Raw genomic sequence first — 14,185 nt, forward strand, 5'->3', positions numbered from 1 at the left:
AAATGGAAAAAGGATTAAAAAATTATCTATGACATTGTCCTAAAAAACAAAAAGAGGAGAACATAGACAACAATTAAATGAGTTGTGTAGCATCTGATCTACAAAATAAAAGCACAGCCCAAAAAGTACTTGGCACCATGTTTTACTAGAGATTGCTACATTTTTCTGGGCAGAATAAATTGTAAACAACCCTGTTTTCATTAGATGATCTTCATAAGTACAACTCCCAGATAAACAAAAAGGCATCTTCCCTGGGTTTGCTCTCTAAAATTGCAGGAAATTATTACAACTTAATGCATTTTCTTTGTATAGCAAAGAAATTCTATTCCAGCTCTTGTTCTGTCTTGCTTACATGAGTACAGATACTGCATAATTTTGTTGTCTGTCCTCTTGTTCATACTCTTAAGCCTCTGCTCCGAATAGTACTTTTTCAGTATAAAATAAAACTCAAATAGCAACAAAGAATCTCACGTACCTTAAGAATATAGTGGGGGAAAAGTATCATACTCTGTCCTTTCCATTATTTTTTTAATGAAAGTTGCAACACAAACAGAATCCAGAAGGTGATTCAAACAACTCTTAAGTTCTGCTGGACTGCATATTTGGTACAGCCCTGTGACTGTCTCCTGACTTACATTTCCCTGAGGGTTTTAAGCTCTGCGTTATGAGGGTGAATATTCAAAGAATGGAGATTTAACATTGTGGAGATTTTTATTTAGAAAAACCACAGGTTCAGGCACATGAGATAAAAGTTTAACTGCTCATGTGATCAGTTATCTGGACTGAGGCTTTAATACTTATTTGGTCTCCTGAAGCCATAGAATATTATTGACCTGAACCATACACATGCTGAGATTGTATATTGCTGCAGTCTATACAGGTAGATAGGAACAAACTACAAAATCTTATGCTTGTGTATGCCCTAGGTTTCAAAGTACATAGATACAAGCATTAACATTTGAAGATCCAAGGCACTGCTGTGGAGCCTGCTTTTAATAATGGAGTAGGGGAACATTCATGCAAGTCTATTTGGACTTAAAGAAAAAAACCTGTTGTTTTGGGTTCTGAAAACAAGGGAAGAAAATGCCTACTGAGATTTTTATGAAATGAGACCTCTATTCTAAAGAAATAAAAGGAGAAGATGACTGGATTTGAAGATGACTGCAAGAGAAATATAATTTTGTAATGACAGATACATCTATTTCTGACTACCACTTTCAACATGACATCAAGAATTTATTTCTTACCACTCTACAAAACATTATTGAAAACTCTCTTAAGGTAATTTCTGTAGTTTTTTCCTTTAAAAACTACATAGTGAACAAATAAATAAAACCCTGCACGAATGCCGATCTTTACGGAGTTATTAAATCCAGAGGTAAAAACAGCAGCTGTTTTGTAAGAGCATTCTGATTATTTTTAACAGCTGATGCACAAAAACATGAGTTTTCAGAAGTGCAGACTTGTCACAGAGAAAAGAAAGGCTTTTTCTGACCACCTTCTCTCAACTATTTCCTAGAAGAGTAAGCAATAGGAATAGGTGATAAATATGAAAATTGTAAATGCTAGATAACTACATATTGTGAATGCACTTCATAAGTGTTTCACTGCTATTTTATTCATAGAATGTACCACAAAGAAAAGGTCCCAGTGTTTAAACAGTATATTCAAAGGGTCACGTGCCAAGCAAAATAGTAACAATGAATTTGCTTTTAAGATAAATTTCTTGTTATTACTTTAGATAAACGGTCATTGTGTTAATTATAAGGGCAATTTGAAAGTTATGTTTTTGGAGTCTTTGTATGTATGAGAAGTTTTATGCAAGATGCTATAGGAAGTGCATACTTTTCTACTCCTTAGGTGAAATAAAAACGTAATACACAATAGGCCTTTACCTTAAAAGACACCTTTTTCAGTTCCTTCAGCTACTTTCCCCTGTCAAATCCAATTTAGAATAGTCCAAACACTGCTTTCTGCTGTTGGTTCTAAAGTCAATTCTCACTGTTCTTGGGGAAGTAACAAGAAAGCAGCAAGTGATTACTAGTGCATACTTTTAGCCAAAGCATGACATTGCTGCATCAAAGATTTACTAAAATTCCTCACCCTCTTATAAATCTTTGTATTAAACAACTTACGTAGTAATAAACGCATACAATATAGATCCAGATTAAAATATGTTCAAAACCATATGTCAATTTCATCATGAACAACAAGTTCAATACAGCTATTCAAAAGCACATCTTGATATAAATATCTTTTACATGGCCATGATCTTCCACATGAGATCACAGTCCAGTACTCGATGAGTTTATTTGAAACTTCTACTAAAATACAAAAATGCATAACCGTACACCTCCTTTATTTCAGGAACAGCTGTCTGGCTTTTCCTACAATGTTCCATCACAATCTGAGTGGAATTGACATGCTAATCTGAGAAAGGTCTGGTGTCTTACTTAAAGAATATTTTTAATATATGAATTAGTCCTTCAAATTTTATTGTTATAATTAATATTGATAAATATTTTATTGATCTCTTTTGGAACTAGGATATGAAATACATTAATCTAGTCTAATAAATAGCCTGACTTAATATTTTTTTCTGCTGTAAATACAGTTAAATGTAGGAACTGATTCTTTAGGAAGATTATATAGTCTCCTTCCCTGAAAGATTTTACAGATAAAAAATTCTGTAAAGAATAGTTTCAATATCACTGTAAATACCATACCAATGATGGAATTAATGCTTTTCATCAGAGATGTCTAGTGATCTGTAGGATCAGGTGTTCCACAGCACTACTACAAATATATAACTGCAAAGTAAAGCCAATCCCCCACACTTCCCACATACAAACAGGTGTAAAAACAAAACCACACAATACATGCACATACACAAAAGCTTAAGAGGAGAACTCAGACAAACATTTAAAGTTTAATCTTATTTTCATCAGACTGCAAAATGGAGATCAAAATGCAATACTCAACCAAGAGTAAGTTTAATTTAGGTTTGGGTTTTGGAACGGTTGGGCAGTTTCTTTGATTCAAGAAATGTTCAGAAACACTTGGTTTGGTGATTCTGAAAGCCATTTTCCTTCAGGGCCTATGTCATGAATTTCTGATTGTAATTTTCAGGCACACTTTGTTAGGAAGGGCATGAAGCAATAGACTATCATCCAGGGAGCACTGAAGGACCTACTCTTGATGTCATGTCTGTAAAAGTAACTATGAATTCCAATTTTTATGCCCCTTAATTTTTTTTTCTCCTCCAAGCAATAATTAGAAATAACCTTGACAGTCAGTATCCAGTACCCTATTTTACCTAGAAATAGGCTAAATTGTTAACACCATTTTCATTTATCCACTTTTAAAAAAACATTCCTGAATGTATGAAGAATAAATGTTAAAATTAAGTGGAATATAAAAACAAAATGCAATATCTGATTATTTTTAGTTTGCAATACGTTCTTTATGCATGCCCTTGACATCTGACAATTCAGTGATAACATATTACAGTTTTCCCTTTCTGTCAAGAAACACATGGAAATTTTTCTCTTCAGTTCAGACATCCCAGACAGAACAGAGACCCATTTCTTTGAGATTTATATGTTTGATTTACCTTCATTGTTCCTTAGAGTAAAGTTGGGATTCAAAGAAAGCCCTTCATCAAGAGAAAAATGGAATCTCGCTCCATTTGCAGAGTTATCTTTGTCAGTCGCAGTGATAGTCTGAATTACCTGAAATAAAAATTAACAGTGAAACGTTAACTTGACTCATATGGTGCCTGAACTCAGCAGGATGCTCAAGCTTACCTTTTTTTAATTTTCTACTTGACTGCTGCTAAATTCAACAGATGAAACAACTGCATCATTAGCTTGATTTCTCTAGCATGAAAGATTTTAGGAACCACACTTCACAGTTATATGAAAGCATCTAAAGGATCTATACTTTTGGATGTTTTGATGTGGTCAGGACCTGGTACAGAAGTTATCACCATTGTCATTGCATCCTGATAACTTTCTGAATTGCTAAACATCAGTTTTTATGGAACCAAAAGACAGGCTGAATCAGGATGGTCTATGTGAAGCATCATCTGCCTGCCATCCTAATAATTAGATGCATGTCAATATTGATTAGGAAAAATAATTATCTAAAATGGTAGGTATATAACGGCAGGTTATATACCTAAATACCTAAATATCTATCTATTTAGAATTCCCGTCAAGAGTCAGTTTAAATTGCCAGAGAACAGAACAGGAAGAACAGCAGCCACTCCTGGGTTTAGTTTGGTTTGCCCAAAAAGGACCAGAACTAGATCTAGCAACGACATATGAGGGAGGTGTTTTGAAAGGTAGGGCTTTGCCTTCAAAAGCCCTAGTGGTTTTTAATATTTACTTTCAACTAAAATTGATCTAAGCTTTTGGAATGTGGGACCAAACAGTATTTCTACCTCTACTTTATTTTTCATGCTGGGTCTTGAAACTCAAGTGCTGAAGTGGAATCCAATAAAGGTTGTTCTTGTGATATAGGCAGTGAAGCTTACACAAAGATGATCTCCACAGAGATGATAGCTATCCTGAAGGAAATGTAAAAGGAGGAGGGAAAGTTCTCTTTTCATGAGAATTTTTCTGCTCAGTGTTCAGCTTTAGTCTGTCTGGACTGAACCTGAAGCATAAACAGTGCAGGCTCAAGTGGTTTGGTCTGTTTTAAAACTGAAAGACAGCACACAGTTCCCTATCTCCCTACCTTCTCACATAAGAGAAGCAAAACAAATACATTTTGAAACCATGTGTCAGTTTGGGCTGGGGTAGAGTCAATTTTCTTCGCAGTAACCAGTATGGGGCTGTGGTTTTGATTTGTGCTGGAAACAGCGTTGATAACACTGAATGTTTTTGTCATTGCTGAGAAGTGCTTACAGTGTCAAGGGCTTTTCTGCTCCTTGATCCGAAGGATATTCCAGACCATGTGGCATTAGGCTCACATATAAAGCTGGGGGAAGAAGAAGGAAGGGGGGGATGTTTGGAGTGATAGTGTTTTGTCTTCCAAAGTCACCATTGTGGCGTGATGGTGCCCTGCCCTCCTGGCAATGGCCAAACACCTTCCTGTTCATAGGAAGTGGTGAATTAATTCCCTGTTTTGCTTTGCTTCCATATGCAGCTTTTGCTTTATCAATAAACTGTCTTTATCTCAACCTATGAGTTCTCTCACTTTTACTTTCCTGATTCTTTCCCTCATCCCACTGTGGAGGAGTGAGTTAGTAGCTGCGTGTGACTGAGTTGCCAGTTGGGGTTAAACCATGACAACTCAATGGGATATAATGCTTATTCTACTTACTGTATACAACAAAGTACATTTTATTGACTATACACACCTGAGACAATTAACAATATTTAAGATGATTGCCAAGAATATTTTAAGAATTTGTCATAATACTTTTTTGCTGAAGTGTAGCAGAGTAAGATCAATCTTAAACAATTGTGCAGTTTATCAAAGTCATGGTAATATTGGCTAAAAAGTTTGGCAAAAGCTAATTGTTCACTACTGAATTTTGCAAAGGTGGTAAAACTGTGAGTGAAACTACCATGCAAAACCAGATATATAAGATTTTCCTAGCTTGAACTATATTTAGTTCATAATCTGGAAATGGTATGAGGTGAGATGAGGCAAGGCAAGACCAAAAAAAAAGGGAGATGGAAGAATATGTTCAAAAGAATCAATTTCTGCTATTATTCAAATAGTAAAAATACTGTTAAATGCCATTCGAGCTGTAAAAACTTCAGATAAGACCATAAAAATATATTAATTTATGAAATATTATTTTAAAATCCTCAATGCTGTTAATCAGAGAAATAGAAGTCAATTCGTCATGCTTTTATTTGACAGCCTAGTAGATAAATTTTTGTCCTGTTGCCCTCTCCAATGAAAACACTCAGTGACATTTTACAGAATCTTACATCAAGGCCATGCCATTTTGCAAAAGAAATACCTTCGATCAAGGCCTCAGTGCCACAAGACTAGTATAATAATTATTTGGGTTTAAGACTAACTTTATAACTCAAAATATACTGTCTACATTCCCTGATTTCACACATGGAAATTCACATGTCCACAGAATTCACCCATATAAGTAAAAAATATAGCACCAGATGTTATACAAATCATGCTTTTCCATGTAGAAAACAAACATTGTATGCTTAATAGGACAGGTCAGAACATTTTTAGAGACCTGTTTTTAAAAAGAAAGTTCACTGTCTTTCAGAAAAGATTTGTAAGACATTAACTCAGAGGTGAGAAACAGAAGTATGGGTCCTCTTGACACCGAAATCTGCTGTTAACCCTTTTCTATTTAATTTGCCAACTGCTTAATATCCTATTAGGAGGCACCTTACCAAAGCTGATTACAATAAAAATGTAGACATATAGCCTCAGCTGCAGTAAAGTTCAGTTGACAATACTCACAGAATGCAACTGAAAAGTTATGCTTTTTCTTTAAAGGTAAGACTTGGCAAGAAAAAGGAATTCAAAGAACTGAGGAGACCTAATTGCAGAGGGTGGAGAGCAGGTGCTAAATTCTACTCAGATCCTTTTTTAGAACTGCATCAATAAAGAAGCAAATATGCACATGACAAACACATAGTAGAGGCATTCCTTGTCAGCTAACATTGATTTCCTTTGTGGAAGATTGCAAAATGTCATTTTCCCATACTGGCTGAATTTCACAATCATTCACAAAATGAGTATATGTCTAGAAGTCAGTATTCTTCAAGTCTTAATGCCATTTAAGATAAAATCACAGCTGCTTTATCGACTTTAATATATAATATCTACCAGGCTTCACCTGGAATCCATTGTAGATACTTGGTCTTTCTTCTCAACAATACAATTACTAAGGGACTAAAGCTGTCAGTATGTCATGGAAATGATCATCTTCTCATAAGCATTTTCTTTTTGTCATGCCTTAGGAGTGGTCATTTAAGCTTAAGCATAAAGCTCTTAAGAAATTTTTGGTTTGGATTTTTGTTGGTTTTGTTTGGTGGTTTGGTTGGGATATTTTAAATAAAAAAATAGAGCAGCAGAGGGAAAAAGAAGTGGTAGAGGCTCTGCAACTAGATGATACTTTGATTCTCTTCATAGAAGCCTCCTCTGATAACAAATAAATGAAGACAGAAAGTCCTCCAATGACAATCTACTGGTTAGCTTATCTTGCACATAATAATTTCAAAATAGATGTACTGAGGAAACAAATAAGGACTCTTACAGGACAGTGTAGAGCTGGAGCCCAACCTGAAAGATCTAGTCAAACAGATATCCCCAGCAGTACAGAATATGTTCTTTAGGGATAAATCTTATGAAGCATTCCCATAAGATGATGAAAAACTCAAGAGTAATTCTGCCTTTTCAGTGATTCAAAACCACCCAGCTGGGAACAGCATTTTAGCATATTTGCCTTATTCTGCAATCCTTATTTGTCCCTCCCTAATATTTGTTGAACACTGTCTTTTTTCTTTTCCTTAGACTAAATGGTAACATCTTCTGAGTAAGATCTGTGCACTTTTGCGTTTTGTTTTAGTTTTTGTATAGTGCAACAGTGTCACAATTTTTCTGAAACCTTTTTGTACAATGCAAATAAAAAATAGTGCATGTCATGTATGTCCTCTTAGTTTAAGCATACAACACCAAGCTGGTCCAGCCTTTGACATTAAAGGACTACTTGTAGAGTCCCTCATGGTAGCATTAATCTCGGTTGTTAAATTGCAATGTTACAGAAATATGGAGTCATTCTCACTTGCAACAGTAGCTCAGAGAGAAATACGACGCTGACCCAAATAGGAAGCAAGTGCAATCGTACCACTTAAATATCACCTTTTTTTTTTTAATCTTTTACAAGTTCTAATTCTTCTATATTTGGCTTTATTTGAGGTTTTTAGAAACTATTTTTACTTTCATAAGGATTTAATAAGAGATATTCAGTTAACAGACAGACCAACTTAGATTTTCCAGGGCTTTGAATGAGGTGTCTCAATAAGAGCACTGAAGAAAGCTATGCAGATAGTTATTAGATGGGAGGGAAGGTCCTTGTACACATAATTGCTTAAAAGAAACGGAGTCTCTTCTGTATATTGTCTATTCCATGAGCAGGGAAAGTCACAGAAATTTCCTGTTTATGTTTGACCATTTGTTGATCAATGTAACATTAAATGTCTTATAGGATATATAAAGTCTTAACTTCATATACATGATGATGATCTCTGAGTTGACTATTACTTATAATGATATTGGTGTTATTGCAGGCAGCTTTTTGCATTCAGTGCTTACTAGTGGTTAAAAAGCAAAGCCACTGTTAGAAATTGCTATGAAAGTACTATAGAGCAAAGCAGAGATCATCATACACTATGAAGCATAAGTTATTATAAGAATTATAAACCACTGCATACCTGCATCTTGAATCTTGATTCCCCCTCAGGGTGAATAGAGAGGAAATGGAGAAAGTTCAAGGGAAGAAAATATGAATGATCAAAAGTCTAGAAGGGTTTTATCACGGCTTGTCCCAGTTAAGTAGGACTCTTCAGTTTGGACAAGAGGTGGCTAAGGGGCAATGCACTAGAGACTTATGCATGACACAATGATAATAAATAGGGATCAACTGCACTTTCTCTCCCTCTCCCTCAACACAAGAACTGGTAAATATCAATGGAATACAGTATGGGAAGATTAAAAAAAAAAAAAGGAAAAAGGTTGTAGGTTTTATTGAAGTACGCAGTTAAAATGTAAAACTACAAGGTAGTAGATATCAAAAGGTTATGCTGGTTGTGGGAAAAACTAGCCAGATTCATATGCCATGGTTATTAAAGGATTATTAAAAACACAGACACCACATTTGGGTCAGGAAATGATCCACAAGTGATCCGAGACCAGGGAAGTACTTGGTTAAGTACCATACATGCTTGCCACGTTCTTATAATGCTCTTTAGGTGTTGGCTTTTGGACACTGTTAGAATGAAGACAACTTTGATCAGGCAATAGTCAGATGAAGTACAGCATTTTTATAACCTATGCTTTAAAATTTAAGAAATATGCCACTATGCATTTATGTACACTGCTTTTAAGAATTTGAGGAAAAAAATGTTATTACTAGTAATATATTCTTCAGGAAAGATATGAGCTCATAATTGAAACATACGACCTGTGCAATAATGCAAAACTAGCATAGTGTGGTGTGTAAAAACTCAATCTATGTAGAAAAGCAAAGACACTTGGTAAAATTGTCAAACACTGGATAGCAGTGAAGTGCATGGATCACAGGAGCAGTGGTTAGAATATGATTCAACTATTTACTCTCATTCTAACCCTCCCTATGCTCATAGTTGTGAAAAACTCATTCAACATCTCTTCCAAAATGACCCTGTATAGACAAGGGAAAGCAACATGCAAAAAATGAGGATGTTAGCCATGTTCACCAGCCATTTCAGTAAGCTTTATTTGAAACCTTGCTACTATGTGGCATTTAGATGAGAGATGTTAAATCTGCTTCATTCACTTTGTTCAGGATAGTCAGGCTTGTCAAATTCTATCACTTATCTGACAAGATTAAAGTTTTACTTGCCTTTACAGAAGAGAGTTGGAGTATTTTTTTTTTTGCAGCAACAAGACAAATTTCCTCCCTTCACCCTAATACAGTTAAAAAGTTGAATCAAATATGAAATGCTAAAATGAAATCAAAAAGAATTATGACATGTATTCCCCAAATCAAACTTCTGACATGTTACATTAACAAAGTAATTGTTTTTTATGACTGGGACAAAGATAACTGTGAGAGTTACCTGACCAGGCTTTGCATTTTCACAGACGACTACATCATAATCTCTGGCAAGCTCTGGAGGATTGTCATTGACATCCAGTATTCTAACACCAACTGGAACGTGGCTCACCAGTCCAGGATTGTCTGCAAAACACACAGGGGGGTATTAAGCCCTTTGAAGTACTCAATATTCCTTTGCATCCTCAATTTAAAGGTGGCTTATTACAGAAATTTTGGTAGCAATGTATTAAAAGGTGTTTGCTGTGCTTCACTAACTGTTTTGAAAAAACAGTAAGTAAAAGGAGTGGGAAGCATGGTATGAGTCCTAAGTCACTTAAGTCAAATGTAAGTTATGATCAATTGCTTTGCAATGAATGTGAAAGTGTCATCACAGTACTGAATTAAATCTAATACAAAAAATATTAAAGAATTCTTTTCTTTTTCACAGTTCCTTAAAGAGTTGATAAAATAAAATACAAACATAATAAAAAAATACAAATGCGTAAGCCTCTCCCAAACTGGAGTTCTAATTTTTCACAAGTTATTATGCTAATTCTCAAAATAATTTTTGCAGGAAGAAAACAACGTCTAAGTACCAGTGTCTTAGTCTGTGATCTGTACTTTCATGAGAGCTCACCTTCAGAAAGATTTCACCCTAGCACAATAAATAGAATCCTTTCAATGAGAAAACACTTTACATGACAAAATGGAAAAAACCCCAACAATTCTTTTCAATCCATAATATCCTTGGTCTTACTTCTAAGTAATAAGGTAATTTTATTTTATTGAAATAATTAGGTGTTTAAACTTTTTATAATTAACTAATATACACCTTCTGAAGTCCATATATCAATCAATTAGATGACAAACTTCATCTTCCATTCACCAATTAAATGAGACTATCAGTAGAAGACAGTAAAGTCAATCTTTCAAATGCAATAAAATGGGGTATTACAAACTGACATATTAAAAGTTCATGTCCCTGTGAGTGTTCATGAAAAGCAAAGACAAAAAAAAAGAGAAACATTAGTAGTCTAAACCTCATTCTCCTTTGTTATTTTGATTGTAATTAATCCAAACCGTATTTCTGTCAAGAGGGTCATTTTTAAAATGCTTTATTTTTGTCAAACCTTTAATGATGTCTGCTCAGAATTCTGGAAAGCATTGATTAGACATATACTTGGCCTCAAAGTGATCAGTGACGTAGGTTCATAATGAAAGAATATTTGAGAATGTTGGAGTTTCTTTTGTCAAATGGAGAGATCTATTTCTATTTTCCCTGTTTTCACATGGGATACTGACCAAAGCATCTAGGGCTTAGAAGTTCTCTTCAGATTATTCACATTCTCTTTTTAACTAATAAGTCTACCTTCACCTGATGATTTTTCTTCACTTTTGGAACTTAGTCAATTATCCCTGTAAAATGGGAATTGAAAGGAGATCAAAAAAGTCAACATAAGACTTGACAGGTAACAGAGGAACCTCTATTCCCAATAACATTAACATTAGGAGTTAGAAGAATACACTCAGAAGACATTTATAGACTTGTAAATTCTATTTTCTTGCTGAAATTTTCCTTAAATATTCTTATTTTCAGCTTTACCCTGAACCTATGAATATCTTTGTAAGAGGTAAACTAAGGGACTAAAACGGGCTATCTCAATTGTGTTCATGCAAGACAGAGGGTTTCTATTGCTATACAGAAAACACCTTTAGTGGAAAACTTTGAGGAATGTTAAAATGCTGGGGATATGCGAAGTGAAGCTGAGAAGGAATGACTCTTTGCTGTCCACTAAGTGTCTGGGAGAAGGGAACCATTTATCTACTCTTGTTTTTATTACTGAAGGAATCAATCTTCTCTCCAGGACACTCTTTGTAGTATGATTATTAACACAAAAGATGTTTGTTTCTTTCCTGGAGATAGGTCAAGAAACTGTGCAGAATAGCATAAGCGGTAGAGATTTAATATTTCTTACCGTTCACTTAAATATAGCTTACAACAGATTTAGGTAACTTCTTTTGTCAACATCATCAGACAATGCAATTACAAAAATCCTGTGATTACAACTACACAACATGGTGTCTAGGGCTAAAAGAAACTTTGGTTTTGACGATTTGTTGAGGAGGTTGTCACACATAATTTGTGTGGTATGTGAATTAGAAAGTGGTAAAAATGAAATGAAGGACACAATGCACATAAAGAAAGAGCACACAAAAGCATAGAAAGGAGATAAAAGGCGGAGATCATAGTAAAGGGTTAAAGAGGAACAAATCCATTTTGGAGGGTATTCAAAACTATAATGAAGAATTTGAGGATTTTAATACTAAAGAAAACTCAAAGGAGTTTTAACCAGAAGCCAAAAAAGGGTTGTGATTATCAGGTAATCATAGGATCACTGAAAAAATCTTAGTTGAAAGGGACTTCTGGAAGTCTGAATTTCCAGCTCAGAACAGTGCCATCTTCAAAAGTATAAGGGGATATAATACATCTAAGATGAAGAGAGTAAAAAAGCTGGAAGAGGACAAGGCAGAGGGTACCAGAGATATAGGACTGCTCTTTAGGTCTGGCATGTTTGAATAGTTACTGTGGAAGGAAAAATCAAACTTTTTAGTCCAGCGTGCAGCAAAAGGGTTAATGGTTTTTTTTGTCAGTATAGTGTAGCAGACCTCTTTGTCCCACCTTAAAGGTGTCCTCTTGTACGCCAGTCACTACTATCCAGACCAGTCTTACTCTAGTTGGTTAGATTTGCAGTATTTTCACAGAGATATTTTATGGAGATTCAGAAAGTTTACCTTTATTTCTTCTGCAGCTGCTTTTCAGTACAAAGAATTTATGAATACTTCACCAGTTTGAAAGAGTTCTTAATTCACAAATTATTATTAGTATCTCTCTGGAAAGAGTTACCTCATGGGATCACTGACATTTGCAGGCAAATTTCCATACTGACAGCCTACTCACTACAAAATGCTAATAGGGACAGTATTAACACCACTTACAAAAACAGTCTGGAAGATTGTGCATATAACATAGATTTGCATCCAAGATGACAGAACAGTTTATAATGGGGGAAGAGAATGAGAATGAATTGAAGCACATACAAGCTTTTTTCTTTTTTAATTTTTCTTTTAAGGTTTGCTTTAGAGAATCAATATAACCTACAATCTTTTTCAGGTATACAACTCACCTGTGATCTCCAAACCACTCTAATAACTGGCCCTTTTAATAGTACCTTTTTTGTTAATTAGACAAATTTCTTGCAGCAGTTTGGCAGATTTCCAGTTTTAAGATAATCAGTGCTGACATAGATTTCAGGCCTGCACATTATAAAACATTCTGTGTCCTATTAGCATTATGCCTCTAGAGTAGATTTTTCAAAGTGAATGCTCCCTGTTTTAAGGAGTAACTGAAGCAGAAACATTGCTCTGATTCACCTATGCTAGATACTTGCTTTCTTATGCTTGAGACTTTTCCCAGAACAGATCTTTTCTCAGAATACTAAATATCTGTAAAGTGAATCAATTTCATCATCAGATCCTCCACTGATAAGTCCACTCTAAATTTACAGAAGACCCTATCAACAGCCAGTCTGAAGCCTTCAATCTTCTCTTTCATTAGTTTCTGCGGGACCGACTTCAAAATCCATATTTAAGAAGAAAGCTTTTTAATATAGCTAGTGCTGTCTGATACTTCCTTTTCATTAACAAAATTCCCATGGGCTTTATGAAAATAAATTCTACCTGAATGACTCTCAGAATAGCAGTCCTGAGATGAACAGTCTTTTGAGGTTTTGTTTATTTGCTTTTTGTCTGTTTCATTTTCTTGTTTTGTTTGTTATTGTGGTTTTTTTGTTTGGTTTGGTTTTTTTCCTAGACTGGTAGAGTTAAACAGTTATGAACTGTGTAACTATAGTATATAAATCCCATTTTGACATCTTTCCAAGACCTTATGAGGTAAACCAATACACAGGAAATTACCAACTAAATATCTATACCCTTACTTTTTAAAGAAAAGTATAAAGGGCTCATCACATTTCTCTAATAAAGATTAGTTTTAACAGATGAGAATAATAAACACAGATCTAGGAAGGATAAAATAAACTACTGAAGCAGACCTAAAGTGATGAAATAATGTCTAATATATAAGTGACTGTAGCAATATTCAGAAAATACTGGGTTTAATTCAGGATGGTGTATACGTGATAAACTAAATTTTCTGGCAGGTTGAAAATTATGCATAATTTAGTAATAAGTGTAATTTTCTAGTCTGCTTTTTTCAGCTAGTGAGTACTTCTAAATATTGTTGCCTGTAGTTGGTTAGAAAATGTTTTTATTTTTTTCTTGTAGCAAAATTTAACTTTTCACTGATGAACACAAACCTGAAGGCACTGCTCA

The 14,185-nt window shown here is 34.6% G+C and overlaps 1 protein-coding gene across 5 annotated transcripts in view; it reads right to left on the bottom strand.

The window, feature by feature from the left end:
- CDH18 (cadherin 18) overlaps positions 1 to 14,185 on the bottom strand; it is a 233,620-nt gene that overhangs the window by 15,110 nt on the left and 204,325 nt on the right. For all 5 annotated transcript variants that reach the window (XM_029965024.1, XM_018085831.2, XM_029965023.1 and 2 more), the window contains 2 exons: positions 9,816 to 9,937; positions 3,614 to 3,731 (listed from right to left, as the gene is read on the bottom strand). In XM_029965024.1, coding sequence (XP_029820884.1) covers positions 3,614 to 3,731; positions 9,816 to 9,937 — 240 coding nt within the window. The remainder of the gene's footprint in view (positions 1 to 3,613; positions 3,732 to 9,815; positions 9,938 to 14,185) is intronic.

Source organism: Manacus vitellinus, unplaced genomic scaffold (assembly GCF_001715985.3).
Source record: "Manacus vitellinus isolate BGI_N305 unplaced genomic scaffold, ASM171598v3 scaffold_89_pilon, whole genome shotgun sequence".
Classification (NCBI taxonomy): Eukaryota; Metazoa; Chordata; class Aves; order Passeriformes; family Pipridae; genus Manacus; species Manacus vitellinus.